This window comes from Crinia signifera, chromosome 6 (assembly GCF_055691185.1).
Source record: "Crinia signifera chromosome 6, ASM5569118v1, whole genome shotgun sequence".
NCBI classification, from domain to species: Eukaryota; Metazoa; Chordata; class Amphibia; order Anura; family Myobatrachidae; genus Crinia; species Crinia signifera.
This window is the reverse complement of record NC_139222.1, coordinates 145,951,916-145,972,795: the sequence shown is the minus strand read 5'-3', so window position 1 is coordinate 145,972,795 and position 20,880 is coordinate 145,951,916. Positions and strand designations below refer to the sequence as shown.

Here is a 20,880-nt window from a genome sequence, read left to right as displayed (position 1 = left end):
TCTAAAGAAGTTATCTCCTTGGGGCCCTTGTCCTCCAGACCCAGCACACCCATACCCATAATCTCAAAATCCACCATGGCTTTAGGAAAAAGGATTTTATAGGTACGATCAAGGAGCCCTTTTTAAGACTTGCATATTTAAATTTTGTGCATTCAGGTGATCATTTTTCTTTACTTTACATAGGAATGGATATCCAGACTCTGCGTACATGAAGTCTACAATAACCCAGCTGAAGGCTATAGGCATCGAGTGAGACTTCTTTAAATACAAAATGTGGCAGAGCATTGCAACTGTAAATACATTTTCTTCTGCAATCACCACTAGATGGAAGAGACAGTGTGTTGATTGGCAAGTCAATAACTGGCAAAAACTCCGGGGACTACTAACTGTATACAAGGTGTAATGCTACAGCAAGTTACTCATGTAAAGCCCAAGGGCTCCTTTTAAAAAAAAAAAAAAACCAGGTACCAATCAGTTATTAGAAAATAATAATGGATATACGATTAGTTTATTGAGGCTATAAAATTACAAGTGAATGCTTTGCAGAGTATTGCAATCCCATCTCCTACCAATCATATTCATTGGGGCAATAATTACAATGGTAGGTTGCCTGTGAAAGGCTCTATATCAGAGTAAATACATTTTAGGCACTTGAGTAAAATATGTCACTTGTTGATTTTATATAGTTTATGATAGAGCAGTTATTCTGTTCCATATTTTGTGATTTGATGTAAATAAAGTTTGATTAATAAAAAAAACCCACACACATTTTCAGGTAATTTTAACCTAGCCTCCAGCAAGACATCTCCAAATAGTGATGTTAATTTGAAGCCTCTTATACCAGGCAAGGAAGGAGAGGGTCACACAGTTTAAGCAGGAATTTCATTCTAAAATGTATCATAGTTCTTAGACCATGTTGTGTAGCATTGTGAAACAAATGGAATAAAGCCAGGTTTAGGCGACCTGGTTTGAGATATTCATTAGTTTGAACATTCACTATTGTACCTTACTCAGGTTGAGTCTGCCTTATCCGGATATAAAATATGCATTCAGGTGATATTGGGCGTTTTACACAATATAATAGGGGCAGCTCCATAGAGTGAATGTTAATCTTGCTACTATAAAAAAGTTCTTGCAGACAAGTTTCTTTATTATCCTCAGAAGTAAATGTTGTCCATTACTTAGTGACCAAAGTGCTATAAAAGCTCTACATTATATCCAAATAAAGCGGAATTTAGTCAGTCAATAAGATGTAACACTTTAACTGAAAGCAAGTTTAAAATACAGAGCACCACAAAATCCATCCACTAAAATATTATATATAGAAATAAGTGTGGTAAGTATAAGACTAATATTAATATTTTAAATCCTTATGCCGAATACACAAGATCTGGTTAGAATAAAATTTTGGTACTGTAAAGTAACAAAATGACAACCAGCCATTTACACCCAAAAGCCACAAAATGGGCAAAGATGGTTATTCTGATAAATTATGTTTAAATTACCTTAATCCCTGGTAACTGCAGTGTAAAAACAGCTCAACCTTTATTAGCCAAGGTTAATTTCAAGTTTCTACTTAAATGCTGCCAATTGGCTGTGTATGCAGAGGTCTGCCTCAAGGGTATAAAATGGGTGCACAACTATAGATTTGTGTCCAATCTGGCTGGTGAGAACAAAAATCAACCATTTGCTCCCTAATGCTGGAAAATGGATAGATGATTTGGCAAATGTGCTAAATCAAAGCAATATACATTTAAACATGTTACATCTGTCGGTTTTACAGCATGTGTGAACAAATGGTAGATTACCTGCTGCCATAAATAGATTTATCTGTCCATTCTGGTGGGAACAAAAATCTGGCAGCCATTTGCTCCAAAATACTGGTAAAGGGATTTAAAAAAAAAAAAAAAAAAAAATTGGGATAAATGTTTGATTAAATAAATCCATTTGACTTCAATTTGTCTTAATGGACATTGTCTGCTTTCCAGTGTTTGGGCACAAATGTTTGATTACCGTATATACTCGAATGTAAGTCAACCCAAATATAAGCAGAGACACCTAATTTTACCAGAAAAAAAAACTGGGAAACATTGACTTGCGTAGAAGTCTAGGGTGGGAAATGCAGCAGCTATTTGTAACCCGCATATGCAGCATTACCACATATGTATGGGAAATGCTAACGCAACACTTGCAGTAACAGCATGTATTTAAAGAGCCCTAACACAGGCTACTCTATGCATCCCCTGCATGTTCCATGATTTATTTAATATGCTCATAAACAGACACACTTTTATTAATGTGAAAAAAATCTCATGTACTCTGCTGCTGTATGTTAGCAGGCATGTGTCTCTTCCCCCTTACACTGAGCTGCTGCCTGTGGTGTGTGTGCCACCTACTAGAAGCTTATATTGTCGTCGTCCCCCTCCCATATCTCCCCTGGTGAGCTGGCTCCCCAGCGCTTTGCCTGCCCCCTCCTGACATACTGGCTGGATGTCACTCTCCAGGCAGGCTAGATATTAGACAGCCGCAAGAAATCCAATGGGAGCCAGGGGAGGGGAGATACCAGTCTAGTGACTGGAGCCGCGCTAGGTAACAGACAGCCGCAAGACCCAATGGGAGGCTCAGCACCTCCCTCCCCTGAAGCCGAGTCCCGCAGCTGTCTGTTACCTAGTGCTGCTCAGTAACATGGAGACAGCCAGCCGACCAACTGCAGGGGATGTTAACTCCTCCAGCGCTGAGCTTCCGGTAGCCGCGGAAGCGACGGTCATCACACGCTGGGCAGTGTCAGGTCTTAGATTTCATATGTGCTGAGCCTCCCGCTGGGCACAGAGGATACTGCTGTGCAGCACTGGGGTGCTAACACTACTGCCCCAGACCCACACTAGAGTATAAGCTGAGTAGGGCATTCAGGCACCCCCCCCCCCCCAAAAAAAAAAGGGCTGAAAAACTCGGCTGATACTCGAGTATATACGGTATTTGCTCCCCTACATTACAGACCCATGATCATTGTAAGTGTGGCCGACGTGTGAATAACCAAGTTACAAGGTGCCATATAAACAGGGCCTGACCCAAGTTGAACCGGTGTACAGAAACCAGTCATAAGATGCATACACATGTCCAGATTTTCTGTCTGATTTATCTGGTGGGAACAAAAACGTGGAAATGTATGGGAGCTCAACAGTTTCCACCCAAATGCAGCAAAACTGAAAAAAAAAAAAAAAAAACACTATGCTTAGATAAATTGTTTAAATCATTCTGATATAACAAATTTATCAGACTGATCAGTCTCTTCAAGTGATTGGGAACAATTTTTTGATTGTCAGTTGCTCCCATACATTTCCAGGGTTTTGTTCACACCAGATAGATCAGACAGAAAATCTGGACGTGTGTACGCACCTATACATGCATTTAGTGCAACAGTGAACACTAACAGTGCAAAAAGTCCCCAGAAGTGTATTTAGAAGAAAAGGAAATCTGTACCCTCACCACACCAGTTCATATAAAATTACTATATTTATAAAGACAAATTAAGTCAGTCTTCAGTAACTCATGGGCAGTTCTACATTACAATATTTCCCAAATTAATGATCTGCAACAGGCAAGACATTACACCAAGTACTTGCAGCTTATCCTTCTATTAGTTTTAGGTTAAATGTTTTGTACCGGGGTTTAATCTATGTTAAACATAAATACTACTGACCAGATCCCACACAGGAGTGTTTGCGGGTTTAATAGGCCTCTGCTGTAACCCATTACAAGTAACTGCAGGGAGATGGATGTTACAGAATGATAAACTAAAAGATCTACATATGGATGCATTTTCCCCACCAACTCTCTGGTGTCAATGGCCCAGTTATTGGGAGCATTGGCAGTTGCTTCGCATCCAAGAACTGTTTTTCATTGAAAGTGCTAGGACAGAAGTTTATTTAAAAAAATAAAATCTTGAGTATAGTGTATAGAAGTCACTTCTTGCAGCATTTAAATGATATATACACTGGTGTGAACCACACCAGTATATATAATATGTGAACCACCAGTTTTCCAGCACAGTGCTGTATTATCTTTTTGCTTGAACATCTGCAGTACACAATGGCATCCCAACAGCTTTCCCTCCCTCCACTATCTAAACCCTAATAGCCCACAGCTCAACCCCCTCACAGCCTAACCAAGCCTTACTTCAGCATCTAAATCCCTCAGCCTAACTCTACCCCACAGAGTAACAAAGTGGCCCTGCAACCTATTTGATCCCTTCCAGAGGCTAACTTCCCCTGCAGCATAACTTCCAACAGGCACCTGGTGGTCATGGCACCTCTTTTTAAATCGACACATCAGGTGCCAGATAATCTTTAAAGCAACCTGTATTGGTTACTGCAGTAGAGCAAAATGTGGTATGCAGATTTGTTGCCAAGATATACATGAGGGCTGGCAGGTATGCTGCAATTATAAGGCAAGAAGAGTAACTGGTTGTCTCTTGGCATATGGAGAGGACCGTAGCCTTTCAGAAGACATTAAGGTACTTATATGTTTGTTGGGTGCCCACTATAGTTAGTATGCTCATACCCCAACTATCCATGTTGGCATGGAGGTAATTTTATATAGTGTGGTGAGTGCAACGAATCCTGCGGAAAACTAAGCAAATAGCTTAGTGGGCGCCCAACATATAAGTACCAAAATTAACCTAGCGAAAAAAACACCCAGGAATACTGTGCAGTTTAATATGCGAGACCTAATTGTAGAATGTCTAAGTTAATATGAATTTCCCAGGCATTTCCTTTATGGTCATAATAAAAAGCATTATATAAGAACATTCTACAGTAGTTTACACCTATCAACCCATATACAGCGTTTGATGTAAACTTTTATAGCTTTCTATGGAAAAGTTGTGGCTGTGTCCCTGTACAACCAACTGTTTAGTGTAACAATTCATGTAAACAAGAGTGCAAGTTACATTTTGTAGTACAGTACTAAAGACAGTGGGTAAAAAAAAAAAAAAGTTCAGTGGTCAAATAGAGAATATATATATGTTTGCTCTTTTTAAAGAGAAGTCATTGTGTAGTGTTGTGTACACCCAGTAAATGCTCTAGTATGAAACAATTACCCTCCCTCGACTGGGTGCTTAATTCACACATCTGTATGTGCTGGGTCCCATATTTCACCAGAAGTCTACCAGTCTTCATGACTTAAACTTTCACTGAACAAACTGCCCAGAATAAGGAATTTTGAAGAGTTTTAAAAATCACCACACCCATCGAAGAGTTTTGATATGCTTTTAATTAACATTTGAAACATGTAAGGCATACGGCAAAAATTAGGCAGAAAAGCTTTACACTTCATGTAAACAGCATTGGCACAAAACTTTTGTTCAACTTTTACATACAAAGCAGGGAATTGATAAGCAGTCACATTTTGTCTACTTTCAGTTTCAGCGGTGGTGGGATGAAAATTTGCTTACCATTTGTCCAAAAAATAGGAATTGGGGTAACCTATTTTATTTAATAAAATCTAATAATTTGACGTACAAGCTTCAACAGATGCCTCAGGTCAAGCTGGTCTTGACCACACATAGCAACTAAAGTCTAGGTTTTCACAGTGTGAAACGTTAGTAGGACATAGTAGAAAAAGTGGCAAAGTTAAAGCAGGGCCGACTTTGAGAAATCATTTATGCAAGACTATTATGGCTACTGGGACAATGAAGCCAGTTGTCCATATCTTTGCAATCTACTGATCAGGAGCATTTGCCAGGTTTACAATAAAAAAAAAAATTGTAGTAAATATTTAAGGATCTGAGGTCTTTCATCCCTAAGGTTTATCCTTTCGCGCTAGAAGTGCAGTTATATCAGAATACTAACAAGGGATTAAGAAACCCATTCCAACCATGACAGGATGTGCGGTCCATCCATTCCCTACAATTAAATGCTCTTTACAGGGATTCTTAGGAGGTGAGCTGCCTCAGCTATTAGCTACAAATAACTGCACTGTTCACAGTAAGAACTGTAGTGCCCTAGTGACAAAACTTTTATGTAATGAAAGCGGGATGGACTTTAATAAAGTACTGTTTACCGAGAATAGTTAGAAGTAAAAAAGGCAGGTCATGTGAATGGCAGCTTAGGATCACCTGGTTTTAAACTGACATTGAATGCAGTTTACTGTAAATCGTTAAGGGCTTCTCAAAGTTTACTTGTTACATAAATGTTTGTTTTAGACCTTTAATACACTTAAAAAAAAACTTTTGCATTCTAAAAAGTTAGTCACTTTGGCTGCCAAGACCCTATAGTCCAAATCTGAAATTCATTCTATCCATGGATACATTTAATCTGAAATTCATTCTATCCAAGGATACATTTACAGTTTCTATGACAGTCATAAGATGCGTACACGCACAGATCTTTCTGATCTGGTAGGAACAAAAACCAGGAAATTTATGGGAGCAATTGACAATCAAACATTGTTCCCAAAAGCTCGAACAGCCATTTGCTCCCATATATTTCCAGGTTTTTGTTTCCACCAGATAGATCGGACAGATAAATCTGTACATGTGTACGCAATAGTCAAAGCCACACTAAGGATCTGTGGTTAAGTGGGCAGGTTTTTTTTTTTGTTTTTTTTTAACTTAGTGATGCCAATTCTTGGCTTGAGCACTTTTCAATCCCAAATACCAGGATTGAAAAAAAATTCCGTGGGATTGGCATCCCTAAACCTACTAGAGGGAAACCACAAACCAAAATCCACAGCTGGTCATACATGAAGCTTTGTGCTTTCAATATAAGTCGTAGTAGTAACGAACATTGTAGATTTGTTAGTCATGTACCAACATTCAAGCCTAGGCCCATTTAAACATATACCTCATCCTTGCATATTAGTTTGGCTAAATTGAAATTAACTGACTTTCCTACCCCTAATGTATTGATGGGCTCAGTCTCTTCAGTCACTCAAAGAACCTGCCTGATACTACTCTAATTTAGCTCTCAAAGAACTCCCTTAAGAATTAGAAAATCAATGGCAGGATTAAAAGCCATGCAAGGTTTTAGTTAATGTAGTCCAACTCTTTGGGCAGTATTCAATGCTCTTTGGCTGATTGCTCGCAGTCACAGCTTTCGGGTCAGTATTCAACTGTGTGTGCAGCCGCCCAAACAGCGAGGCTCACTGCTATTGCAGTGGGTTCTCTGCATTAGCCTTGCTGTTTGGGGAATCCTCATAAACCTGACAGCAAGGATTCCCCCAGAACATTAAATAGGGTGAGCAGTCTGCAGGGGTTAAACTGCGAGTGCTTATAGGGGGAAAAAAAGATGGGGTGTGAAAATTTTCTAGCTATCGATTGTTGAGCATTACAAAAAAAAAAAAACCATCTATTTGTAAAGGTTTACTTTATACCTCACTGTGATATGCCTCATACAAAAATTGCTTAGATTGCCAGCAGAAAGGCCAAAAATAATGGTTGATCTAGCCTTAGTGGCATTTTCTCCTACAACAAATTGTTTAGTTTAAAACTCAAGGGAAATCCAAGGCATTGCAAAATCACAATGCCATTTATGGTGACCACTGCTACCTAGTAGAATGGTAAGGGCCAAGACCTCTAGGTAGTAGCCTTAACCCAGTGGTCAGGGAACTCTGTCCTCATTACCCCCACGCAGTGCATGTTTTGCAGGTCTCCTCACAGAATCACAAGTGACATAATTAACACCTCCTGTGGACCTTATAATGTGTCTGAGTAATTAGTACACCTGTGCACCTGCTCGGTTACCAGCAAAACATGCACTGTGTGGGGTAATGAGGACAGAGTTCCCTGACCACTGCCTTAAAAAAAAAAAAAAAAAAAAGTTGGTTGGGTTAAGTGAGACTATAGTCTATGAATGAAGTTAGAGCCTCCTGATTTATGGTATAAGTCCTAGTCACTACCCCCTTCTATTTGATATACTCTTCCAATGTATAATTCCTTTACATGCATCTTTTAATGTGAAAATATCCAGCATAAACAGAAGTGAAAGATATGCATAAAGGCACACAGCTTATTCTGAGCATTAAAAACCTTCATTTAGGAAACCTGAAATCTCCAAACAAAGCAATCTTGTACCAAAAACAAGCCTGGTCAAGTGCTACCTACAGTGCCCATGCACTATAGAACTAGCCTAATATTCACCCAATTAACTCCTCTAGTACACTATACTACCCTGGAAGAGATCAGGAAGGGTATTGAAGACCTTGTTGGCAAGAAACTGGTTCCAGCTCTCAGGAGGACCGGCGTACCATTTTTCATGCCTAAAACTCAATGGATGGTATGTCATATTTTACCAACCCAGCTTAGATCCAAGTTATTTTCAAGACTACTTAGCTAGCTGAAGGAATCTCAAGCCCACACCTAATTTGCAGGACCACTGATCTCAAATACTAATTAGCAATTCTAGACTTAAAATTTACTAATTGTGCTTTGTACAATTACGGCCTTTCTAGGGCTCAAAGGCAGAAATATAAGACAGTGGATAAATGTTCAGCTAGCTATTCAATACAAGTTGATAGGTGTGTAAACATTTTAGAACCATGCTTAATGTCATCTGCAATGGATAAATACACCATAAAGTAAAAAAAAAACAAAAAAAAAAAAAAACAAAAAAAAACCACGCAAATCTGGAGCCACCATTCTATGAAGTCTGTAGCCTTTTTGGCATAAAGCTGCAGTAATGTAGCCCTTAAAAAGGATTTTGGGGTAACTGGCTCTGTCATCTGTAATGTAGAACTAGAATAAAAAAAAAAAAAAAAAACGACATTTTAAAATAGATTACATTTAAGACAAGCAGTTACTGTCATTGGCACTGACGAGTTGGTTGGCACATTGGTATGTTGGTAAACAATTGGCAGTGGTCCAGCTATAATCTATCCTAGTAAAAAGTGTTAATGAATGCACTTTGAAATAAGGCAACCAGTGAGTATGAGGGAAGTCTAAAAACCAAAGTATAACCTATAATAGCTTGAGTATGCTTTTTGGATGAAAAACCAAGATCTAAAATTTACATGCAAGAAGATAACAAAACTGCTCAAGTAGCCAAAGCTTCACAGCCAACGTTATGACAAACTATCAGATCCTAGAACTTTTCATACTTTGGGCACCCATAGTGTAATCCGCTAATGTTAACCATTAAAATGCACTTATCAGATTTGTTACAACATAGATCATTTGTTAGTTATACAATACAGCCAGAAGGTTTAATGCAGCACAGTGGTCAAGCACAGATACACCTGGAACACATTTCAGCCAATAATAAAGTTTGGGAATAGTGTGCAGAAAAGTTATTTCTTTCCATTGAAACCAACCTGTTACCTTTGTATAAAGGACCAGCTGACCAACCCACCTGTCCTACAGCCATTCCTAAACAATTTCTCCTATGAGGCTCTGCATGCACCATAGAAATAATTTCCAAATTTCCTAACCTTTAGAGCCTGCCTAACTGCTAAAGTGAGAGACCATAAACAGGATAGATACCATTTCATACACAACAGGTGTTTGATGTTTAAGCTCCTTATCACCATTTTACCATGGACCGGTTACATGGGCACATTTCTGACAGTAACAGAAATGCTTGGCAAATACACAAGACCTTTGCAGTTAAGCAAATTATTCCTAAAATGTGAGAATCTTCTCAGAAGAGAGTCTCCCAAACCATGCCATTACATTCCACATTGTAATTATATCCATGCTTGTGCACAGAGATTATCAAAATAACATTTTTTTCCCCACTTGTGATTAAGTATCTGTATCCCAATAACCTGGACCACCAGCAGAATTTCTTAAACTCTATAGCCTATACAATGGAAGGACACCCGCACTGGCTTCAAATCACTATTGATGTTCACTTTAGAAGGCCACTAGTGCCATTGTGACATTTTGGCAAGTGTTATATGGCCATAAAATCTAATGCTTGCTAAACTACTATGAAAGCTAAGCATTCATAACAGTTTCAGATTATTAGAAAAGAAAAAAAAAATATTCTGCAGTTTGCACTGGTGACAGTTCTAAATGATATTTAAAGCTTACAATAAAGTATCTCTATTCAAAGAGACCACTAGGTCAAGTGGTTGCCTGCAAGGTCAGATTATTATATGTATATCCCATTGATAGTGTTCATATTGAAACAAAGCGGTACAGTCAGAGGAGTACGTTTATTTAATGAAACAAGATATCAGCAACCACAGTTTGTACGAAGTTAAGCATTTACAGAATGGAGTCTTACAAAATTGTCCGATGGAAAGACAGGATAGAAAACTTTGCCGCCCTCAGCAAGACTGCAACAAATACCTGGAATGTTATTGTATAAAGACCCAATGAGGACCAAGATTAAAATCCTTTTCAGAAAATCAAAAACTGCAGCAGATTAAATCAAAAACCAACACCCTGCAGCTTGGCTCAGGATTCTTTGCTAAATCTTGTGCAGTTTACAGATTTTAAGCAAGATTTATCATCACTCCCCAGCATACACTGTTTGTAATAAAGTATAACCCACTTGCTGCCAAGTGCTAGTACAGCCATCCTGGCAAGAAATCAGTTATACGTCAACAGGGCTCAGTCACTCCCCCAAACACACACACATTAGTAGGACAGTTTTCACAATCTGCAGGATACTGGGCTCCTTTCTGCACAGTAGTTTTAGTTCTCTTCCTTTTTATCCTCTTCCTTTGGCACATCAGGGACCAAGATCACTTTACCAACATTTTTCTTTTCCTGCATCTGCCTCATGGCATCACCAACCTGCAGAAAGAAAACAGAACTAAAAATGCATCCAAATAGGTAACCATTTGTTGGGAAAAAATATTCGATCCACATACTAACAAGATTTTATACATGGACGGCACAGATTTGTGAATGATCACATACTCGGATGTGCTTAGTTGCCATCTTGCAGACTGTATGATACCAAGTTTCACCACATAAGAGTAATTAGGGGCATGTGTCAAAAGACAACCCATGAAGACATTTCCTATAGCAACTACTCTTAATTTCCACTTGTTGAGTAGATTCTATAAAACTAGAAGTCTTAAATTTTTCTTGCCACTGACTGGGAACCTATAAACATTATACCTGAATACTTACCTGTGGTAGCAGAAGAAACTGGATTAAAGGTTCTGGGCACTGCAGCACCCAGATGTGTCCAGCTATCAAACCATACCAGCTATTAATGGTCAGTAATTATTATTTCAGCTTACCAGTTCAGATGAAAATAGTCGGTATGTAGTTAAATTGCCTACAGTCAGGATCCCAGGGGTCAATACAGGTACTGAAATCCTGACTGCGGACCTTACCACCAGCCAGAATCCCGCTGCACACTGTCTATTCTCCCTTGTGGGGATCCATGCACCCCATAGGGGAGGAATAATACCTTGTGAGCGAAGAAAGGGGCCTCTGCTCAGGTCTGCATTCAGCAAAAACAGGCTCCAAGATCCATATGAAGAGGTATTCTCTACCCACACTATGTATAGTCATGTACAATTGGGTAGCTTTTCAAATCTTATATACACAAACTGTATCTGGGGTAGATAGTACATATAGTAAACACTGCCAAAAAGCCACCTTGAGAATAGTGGACCCTTTGTTTTTCATAATTTAGGGTTAGGCTACTGAATGGCATGTTACCGTTAGGCACTTCACTATGCAATTTCCTTTGAACTTCAGAGCCAAGACCTATACAATATTGACTACACTTACTTGATTTTGACTATACTAGAACATTAGATTGTATACAATAGTTTACATTTTCTAACTGGCACAGTTTCTTGTGATGCCAATCCCACAGGGTGTGCATTGCAAGCTGTATACACACAAAAAAAAAAAAAAAAAAAACCCCCGAAATAAATGCGCGCATTTACATTTTCTGACTATAGTCGAAATCGGAAGCTCAAATCACATGTGTATGCACCTATATAGACACCAGGACAAGTGTCAAAGTTAATACACCAACAAGGACCTTTGGGTTGACAGATTCAAAGGTTCCACACACACGCTGACTTTGACCGATACAGTAAATCCACTCTAGCCTTCAATCCATACATTCAAGCTCCTTTAAGAAATTATATTTATTGATCCAGTAATACACGTTTGTGTGCCTATTTCAAATTATCTTAAAAACCAAATCTTAACCTGTGCTCTCCCTGCCCAAGACATTCACATATGTAAACCGCAAGATCGAAATTACATTTTGCAAAAAAGACGTGTTAAATGTTCAATAAAAGTCAACTTTCTCCATTAAAATTCAGAGCCCAGGTGGAAGCTGTTTCAATACAACTGGAATGCTAGACTGCATGTGGGAGATTCTTAATGTTGCAAAATAATGTTTCCATAACATGAGGAAGGTGTCCCAAAAGTAAAGACATCTGGATAGTCACTCATTCCTTGGAGCAGCTGCCAGATGCAGCAAGAAGGGAAGCAATCGAGATAAGTCTCGAGAGAAACAAGGCGGAAAAGTAGTAGACACTATATATTCTTCCTTTGAAGTATTCCAGAGAACTAAAACACAATCAAGTCATAATCTGCCCAAGATGGTAGAGGGAATAACACATTAAATGAAAGAAAACCCTCCAAATAAGGACACCAATAAAATGCTTAAAAAATGTACAAGTTTATATGTTATTGTACCTTCCAGCCCAGAGATGGGATTAATCCATTTCACCACCAAGTATACTCATGGCATGCTTTCCCTGTAGCCACAGTGCATTCCAAGAGCTAGCAAAAATGTACTGCCAAGTTTGCCAACTGGGCATCTATGATCCAAGATTAAACCTTCAATAAAGTCATCTACATGGGTTAATTTTTCCCTAACCAGATTGTTTCCCTGTTGTGAAACGCTACGACCACCATTTTTGCACAACACACTAATGGTGTTATGTGCGCCAATGTGTTTTGTACTAGATTGTATTGCATTTGGCTCAAACTGCACGTGTTGCATATACTTTTTGAATTTGGTGCATTATGAGCATGCGCATCATATTGCAATGTGGGCACCATAAGGCTAGTTGGTTTGGTTGTTAGCCACCAAATTAAATTGTCCCCCATGTGACCGAGCATGCCAATAAGACTTTGCTAGCAAACTGGAGGGTAAAAAAAATTGAACTGATTGCCAAACTGTCTGTCCACAGCGAGACAGAACATGGGAATGCTACGACTGGACAAGACCAAACACTTTATTATACAGACTTGAGTGACAATCATATCGTAACAAGGTTGTCAAAATGCAAAATACACCAGCAGTCCTGCCTCAAGAATCTCAAAATATTGTGTAGACTATTTAACCGAACATCGGAATTGTGACTATGTATTGGAGTTTAGGTTGCCTAACCTCAGAGCACCTTGGATAAAAGTTACTTTACTCAGAAAAAAAAAACCCACTAGGGACTGATTCATATCACTATTGATACACCTATTCTAAAACATGAAAAACATTAAACAAATTCACAGCATATCGATTATAAAACAAACCAATCCTTCCAAAATGGTCAATAGGTTGGCTTCTAATCTGAAGGGCAAGTATACAATTTTATTTCAGAATCCGCTTTGTCAAGTATATTTTCACAGCAATCCAAATCTCATTCCTTGTATAGCAACAGCCAGGTTAGCAACATGTACACCGTAACAGTACAGATTTATATAACACGTACAGAAACGCACTAGACGTATCCTGATGAGGGGCACTGACATGGGGAACATTTACCGAGCTGCTAATGGTGCTCTGCCTGGGGCCCTCAGCACCACCTGCCTCTGGCCGGGCATTGCCACATCATTACACCAGGACACTAAGCCCTCCAGCCTCCGCCACCTTTACCCTTGTCATTTGCCATGTCAGTTTCCATAATAGTGCCATTTTAAACACTGGAGTTTTTCACCTTGTTTGCAGAAAATGGATCTGGGCTATACATATCTTGGCTTAAAATTAATATAGCCAACGTGATTTGATTTCCAGTTTACTGCCATCAATTAGAAACATTGATGCTGTGATTTTGCAATGCAATGAGATGCAATCTAGTACAAAGTATGTGCAGCACACACTGAGCTGTGCGGGAACATGCATCTCATCGCACCCGGCAAATGTACGGTGTATGGGCACCGTTACAGTTACACATCAAGCATAGCTACAGCTGCAATTAATATGCTCCATTACACCTCAGGTTATCTAGCTTCTGTCTGTAAAGCCATAACAGTTATGACCTACTAAGCACTACTTTGAGGTGATCAATTAAAACCATGTTTAGGGGTCACTACTACTATGAAAGTACCATTTTAAGTCAGTGGCATACAGAGAGCAATGCATCAGAATGAGCGAATGCAATTACTAGTTTAGATATTGGTTCCTCAATGCTATTAAAACTAAGGTGGCAAATGTACAATTCATCCTACTGCAGTATGGTCATCCAACTTACCTGCTCAAAGGGGTACACACTGTCAATTTTGGGCTTAATCTTCCCCTGTTTGTAGAGATCAAACAGAATATTCACAACCTCTGTAATCATCTCCATTTCATTATCCAAGTTGGCTAGGTAGAAGCCACACACTGCCTTGTTTGATGGAATAAGCTGCATGGCATTTACACTGAACTGGTTCCACCAAGACTTGGCAAGAGCCATGAGGTTCTTCTTTTGGCCGGTCAACAGGTTAGCAGCCCCTGCAGAACAAAAAGGTTTTCCCAAAAGACCGTTACAACTTGTCCACAGAAAGAATATATATGAGTAAAGTTGGTCAATGTCTTTAGTGTTCAAATATGAAAGTGGAGAAACCACAGTTCTCAAATTAACGCATGGACATAATTCAAAAGCAATGTTGACAATATATAAATCTGCAATTTTCATTTTATTTACTTCCTGCACAGTATTTTGCAGAAGTCCTGTCAAGTGTTATTTAAAGCTTGACAGGATGTGACTATTCTGCATAGCTAGTCTTACCAAGTGCACACAGCAAATTAAAAAGCTACTTGCCAAATTACTGCATTCTGAAATGCTGCTCGCAGGCTCAAGTCTGGATCTACTTGAAGGTGGCCTAGTCCTCATTTATTCATGCATATACCATTTAGCAAGCTCATTTACATGGTGGCGCTACATTAAGCAATAGGTCACCAAAGTGGTTACCAAACTACCTCCATTCTGCAGCACCCAAAGGTGCCTAGGAACAAAGGACCAAAAATTGAAATTCATGAAAATTTAGGAACCACTAGGTTAATAAAAACATACCATTTTTAAACAATCATAGATATCACAGGTTATTACAGGTAAACTCACAGCAACCTGGGATAATTGTGCAGTTTTAAAAAGCACCCTAATGAAATTACCCATGTTAAAAAAAAAAAACTTCAGCCTGGATAGAGAGTAGGGTCATGCTGCAGTGTACATGGGCAAGTTGATGCGGCACGACTGGCATGAGAGATTTTCTCATCTACAAGAGCCAGCTCGAGACCTGCCTCTAGTGACATCATCAATGCGGCCATAAGCAGGGTACGGCTGCCAGTCTGAAGCCAAGTTGCACATTGGCACAAATGCCAGGTCCAACCCAGAAAAGCAATGTTAAAAAAGGTATTTGCCAAAAATACCCCACATGCAGCTCTATGAAGTTTATGCTTAACAGTTTAGAGAGTCATTAAACATTTTAAAACCAAAAAAGATGAAGCTTAATATTCTTGTAGGATAGATTACTAGATAAAATTAAGCCTCCTTCAACAGGACTATAAATTACATTTTTGGCTTCAACACCCCCACTACCCAGACTGGTGTTTAGTGACATAAAAGCATGGGTTATTCTGCTTCATTAAACAAAACATTAGCACAAGGAAGGACGGTGCTGGCAACCACCACTTATAAGTTATATGGTTACAAATCATAACTTTTATACTAGGTGTGGGCCCATTGGATTCCTGCACAGCTGGGTAAACTGAGAAGTGTTTATTGGGACAAAGCTCTACGGCAGTCTTGAATTTGCACTAACTTGGCCTCTGACCACAATTGAAGGTGCTACAGCACATACCGGGGCAGATTTATTAAGCTTTAACAATCACCTCCTAACTGCCATGTTACAGGCAGTGTTTGAAAAAAGTCAGTAAGGAGCCGATTGGCTGGACATTTATCTCTCCTTATCACCCTTGCATTTATCTCTTAAGGCTTAATACATCTACCCCAATATCACAGTTAAATCAATAAGTCCTGACAAACTAAAACTACAATAATTGAGCACTGAGAACAAGCACTATATCTACCACACTGGGCCTGCTGTGGCTACCCATTACAACAAGGTCAGCTTCTGAAGGAGGCTAAGGATTCAATTAGCCCAGCTCATTCTGGCTTATTCTATTATATGAGGTAAAAGCATAGACCAGTAATAGGAGGTCAAACTCCCTCACTCCACTTTCTGATCAAGTGCTACATAACATTAACAAGCTTAGTTTATAATACAGCAATGTGCACCTTGTATTGAGGAGCTTGAAGCGATTCAGCAGTATGACAAACTCTAGATACTAACAGTATGGTGAAATATTTTTGCAAGCTTACACATTACTCACCATAAATTACCAGCTTTCCCATAGGTTTCAATAAGTTGTATGCTTTACAGGTGTCTGATCCTCCCAAGGGGTCCAAGACAATATCTACACCTAAGATAAATGTTGTTAGTTATGGGGGAAATTATTATTTTATTTTTTTAAGTGACAGCCATATATACAGTAGCAGCATGTGGTTTTATGCAGAAACTTCACTCAAATGACGGCTTATGGTACATAGTTTACTTTGAGAAAAGCAATACGGGATATCTTACTAAATATGTACAAAATTGTCTCAGGCACTGAATTTGAATGCGAAGTAAACTTTCACGTTTAGAAACCTTGTTTCATGCACATGATATGTTTATACAACATAAATGCAAGATACCCCATTGAAATATAAAAATATCCTGAAATACATAATCCATTATCCAAAATACTTCTGGCCCTAAGCATTTTTGGATAATGGAAATTCAACCTGAAAAAGACATTACACACTAAATAAAAGGAGCAATGAAGACTTACAGAAACTGGAATTTAAGCTTACTGGCAGTCAACTGTTCTGGCACAGCATTGTCAAAATGTCCTACATTCTAGAACCCTCCTATAAAGCCAAGTATAATGCCAGTTTAAGTGAAGGCATTAATAGAAAATGTTCCTAAATTTTTCTGAAAAATAGAATTAGAACCCCTTGACACCCCCATTCACAATGACTAAAGGTGGCATGTGCAACTGACATCTTGGGGGACTTACATGCAGTGTTTGAGCAGAGTGTCTGAATTTTTTTTATCCATGTTGGATAATGTGGCAGCTTGAGTCAGAGATCCACCCCCCACCACTCCCTGCGACCCACTGTCCCCTGGGCATTGCCATTCTTTGAAGGCCTCCTGGGAGTAATTTTTCCTGCTCCTTAGGTCTGTCAAAGTTAGCTGTGCTGCCTATATAGCCACAGGTATCAGTACCATACATACCTATGGTAATGCAAGATTGTTAGATAAAAAAAACAGAAGTCTGTTCGTGGCGCACTGGGTGGACAAATATATAGAGTATAAATTTTCTAGAATTGGGAGTGGAACACTATACAGTACGCACAGGGAGAGGAAAAGAGAATTGATCCAATCCCTGTACACTTAAGAAAAATAAAATAGTATTAACTTTTATTAATTTGTTTTAAAATGCTAGACTTCAGCAAAATCTGTTTAAAGATTGGTGCAAAGAAATAAAAATGAGGCTGTGTTATCACCTCACTGGCAGGTATTCAATGCGGCCGGCGAGGGGGTTAAACAGCGAGGATTGCAGAAAACCAGCGATCCTCACTGTTTAACCCCCTCGCCGGCCGCTCTGTTCAATGTTATCGGGAAATCTTCGCTGTCACAGGACGGCGAGAATTCGCCAAAACAGAGACCCGCGGCTAATGCAGAAAACTCGCTGTATTTAGCCACATACACCAATTCCCCCTCGCTCAAAACAATGGAGCGAGTGTGCATAGAATACTGACAGGGTGAGTGGGGACAGCGAGCAGGAAGCCCTGCTCGCCCACAGCATTGAATACCTGCCAATGTGTGTGCAATTTGTTGTGCTTATTTTATCATTTAATCGTATAATTTCCTAACCAGACAATTATAACTTGTCGGCCCACCTGGACCGATGTTATTCGTAGTTTTCTCATTTATCTGGAATAGGTTTTTAGATGGTATAATGCAACAGTGTATGACAGATCACTTCATTTATTTGTACAATGTATTCATATAGTGAAATGTTATATAGTTATTGGCTGTATGCCAAATCTAAAGTAGATCACTTTGGATGTTACAGGTTCACAATGTATCTGTTATTATTTAATATAGTGGTTCAACCTTTTTTCGCTCCCGTACCCCTTGATTAGGATTTTCATTGATAAGTACCCCATCCTCTCATTTTGAAATATGGACAGTACTTAGCGGTATGCGGATCCTTATATTAAGGAGGAGCAGTATACAGCAAGGAATCATGCCCTTCTGTGTCTACTCTAGACACTGGTTGTGTATTCTCACCAACACCGGTAGGATTAATGCCGCTGCTTCCTCCACCTTTGTCAGTGCTGAGCAGATGACTGCTGATGTCTGAGGGCAGCATGGGAAGCTCCCAGTGGATTGCTGGTCAGGTATATATGACACAACATGGTTTGTCTCCATGGCAATGGGTCTTCAGCCATCAAAAGACCTTTTCATCGTCCGCCATTACCAATATTATTTTCAAGTACCCCCAGGGGTACTAGTACCCCAGGTTGGGAATCACTGGCTTTAAGCCCAGAATGAATTTGCTTCTAATGTCTTATGTTGCAAATATTAATATTTGGCAATTTTTCGGTATAATTATTTATTCAATGTCTGGTGTTAGGCGTATAAAGATGAAATATTACTTATATCAGAGAGTAGTTTGATAACCAGGAATAAATAGATAGAGCTCTATCTCAGGACACTTGAATGATCTCAATTGTTTGGTAAATACTACCTTGATCCCATAAGTGGGTTGTGGGTCTTATCAGCGTATGCGACAAATATCCCACTAATCAATTATATCTTAGTGTGCATACAGTGATAGTAATACAGTTCACTTTTGTAATTGCCAAATTAAAGGCTATGATTACTGCTGGTCAGGTACAGAGAATGTTCTTTTTATCTTATGAGTTTCCAGCATTTAGTGTTCTGCCTACTGTCAAGCTAGTGAGCAGCCCACGCTAGGATAGCAGATCGTGGGCAGCTGTATATGCACATCGGGTGAGGGTAACTCTCCCTCCCCGTGCATTTGCAATGATTAGTATCCCTTTATCTGCTAAGTTGGTAGATGTTTTAGGTAGCAGATCCACCACTATGCAGTGAAAGAGGGGATATACATCTAACAATTTTATTGGTCTCGCAATTGCCTGATCAATATCAGTATATTCATATGTATTGGTTGTGTTGGTGTATACACAATATGCCCCAATGCTCACTTATATTTCAATGTTCATGGGGTGATAGTGATAAAAAAAAAATTCACATTTAGAATGACAGATCATGGGCTATAATTATTGCCCGCCGCGTGCAAAGGACAGTCTCAATGGGGCAGATGTATTAAGCCTGGCGAAGAGATAAACTGGAGAAAAAGTGGAAGGAGATAATGCACCAACTGTCATACTTCAAACACTGCTGATCTCTTCGCCAGGCTTAATACATCTGCCCCATTATTTGTTATTTTGTCAATTAACAAGGTGCTAGTCCATTGGCACTGTGGATAGCAGTTCGTGGACAATGATTTATAGTTTGCGGTTTATGCACACCAGGTAAGGAGAACGTTCTACCACGTGTGCTCACAATATTTAGTGTCCTCTTATTTTAGGTAATGAGCGGTTATGACAGATCCTCACTAAGTTTTTGCGCATCAGGTAGAGAGAAAATATTCTCCTACCCCGTGCACTTACAACACTTGGTGTCCTTAAACTCATTAAGGCATGGCTTGACACATTTATTTAAAATCTAGGAGCCAGGATGAAAATTTAGGAGCCAGATAAAATAATAAGAGGGACAGTGTGTGCCGAAGGTGCGCATCCAAAATTTGCCCATTACATGCTGGAAGCCATGCAGCCCCACTAGTCCAGCAGCAATAAGTGGTGGGGTACTTGTTTCCTAGCACGGCCACACCGATTTGCATCGGGGTGATCGTGTCGGAAAAATTGCATCGGTTGCATCGCATGCGACCAAATCGCATGCGGTGCGACCGACGCGATTTTTACATTGAATCAAATGTGAATAGACCCTATTTTACATTGGATTCAATGTAAACTATTCCCCAGACCCCCAATTTGACCCCCTGATTGACGCCAACCCGAAGCGTGGCAAGCGCAGCGAGCCCGCGGTGCGAGTCCTCCGACCTTTTCATACCCCTACTATCCACGTCAGCATGGAGTTGAGAATACAAAGTGTGGCGAGCGCAGCGAGCCCGAAGCGTGGCGAGAGCCGCATATAACTTCACAGGTATATATGCGTACGCTCGCCACGCTTCGGGCTCGGTGGCTCGCCACACTTTATATTCTCAACTCCATGCCGACGTGGTTAGTAGGGGTATGAAAAGGTCAGAGGACGTGCACCGCCGCCCCTCGCGGGCCCGCTACGCTTCGGGTTGGCGTCGGGGCCATACAATGTGAAATGGGTCATATTGGCCCATTTCACATTGTTTCCTATGTGAGATGGACTTAATCAAGTCCATCTCATCTTGTGCCATTATAATGGCACAAGATCGACGCGATGCTCCCGATTTCAATGTTAAAAATATTTTAACAATGAAGCCTATGGCAAAATCGCGGGCCATGTTAATGCACGGGACGCCCCCGATTTTACTTTTGCTGGCAAAATGGACCTGATTT

At 39.7% G+C, this 20,880-nt stretch overlaps 2 protein-coding genes across 4 annotated transcripts in view; one reads left to right on the top strand and one right to left on the bottom strand.

Annotated features, from left to right (window-relative positions):
- Positions 1-5,647, top strand: part of LOC146008348 (uncharacterized) — a 55,616-nt gene extending 49,969 nt beyond the window's left edge. For all 3 annotated transcript variants that reach the window (XM_083147547.1, XM_083147546.1, XM_083147548.1), the window contains exon 7: positions 184-5,647. In XM_083147547.1, the coding sequence (XP_083003673.1) occupies positions 184-253 (70 nt within the window). In that variant the 3' untranslated portion in view covers positions 254-5,647. The remainder of the gene's footprint in view (positions 1-183) is intronic.
- The window catches only part of VAT1 (vesicle amine transport 1), a 58,342-nt gene continuing 42,715 nt past the window's right edge, over positions 5,254-20,880 (bottom strand). The window contains exons 4-6 of the mRNA XM_083147549.1: positions 16,521-16,610; positions 14,398-14,639; positions 5,254-10,738 (exon numbers count right to left, since the gene is read on the bottom strand). Coding sequence (XP_083003675.1) covers positions 10,637-10,738; positions 14,398-14,639; positions 16,521-16,610 — 434 coding nt within the window. The 3' untranslated portion in view covers positions 5,254-10,636. The remainder of the gene's footprint in view (positions 10,739-14,397; positions 14,640-16,520; positions 16,611-20,880) is intronic.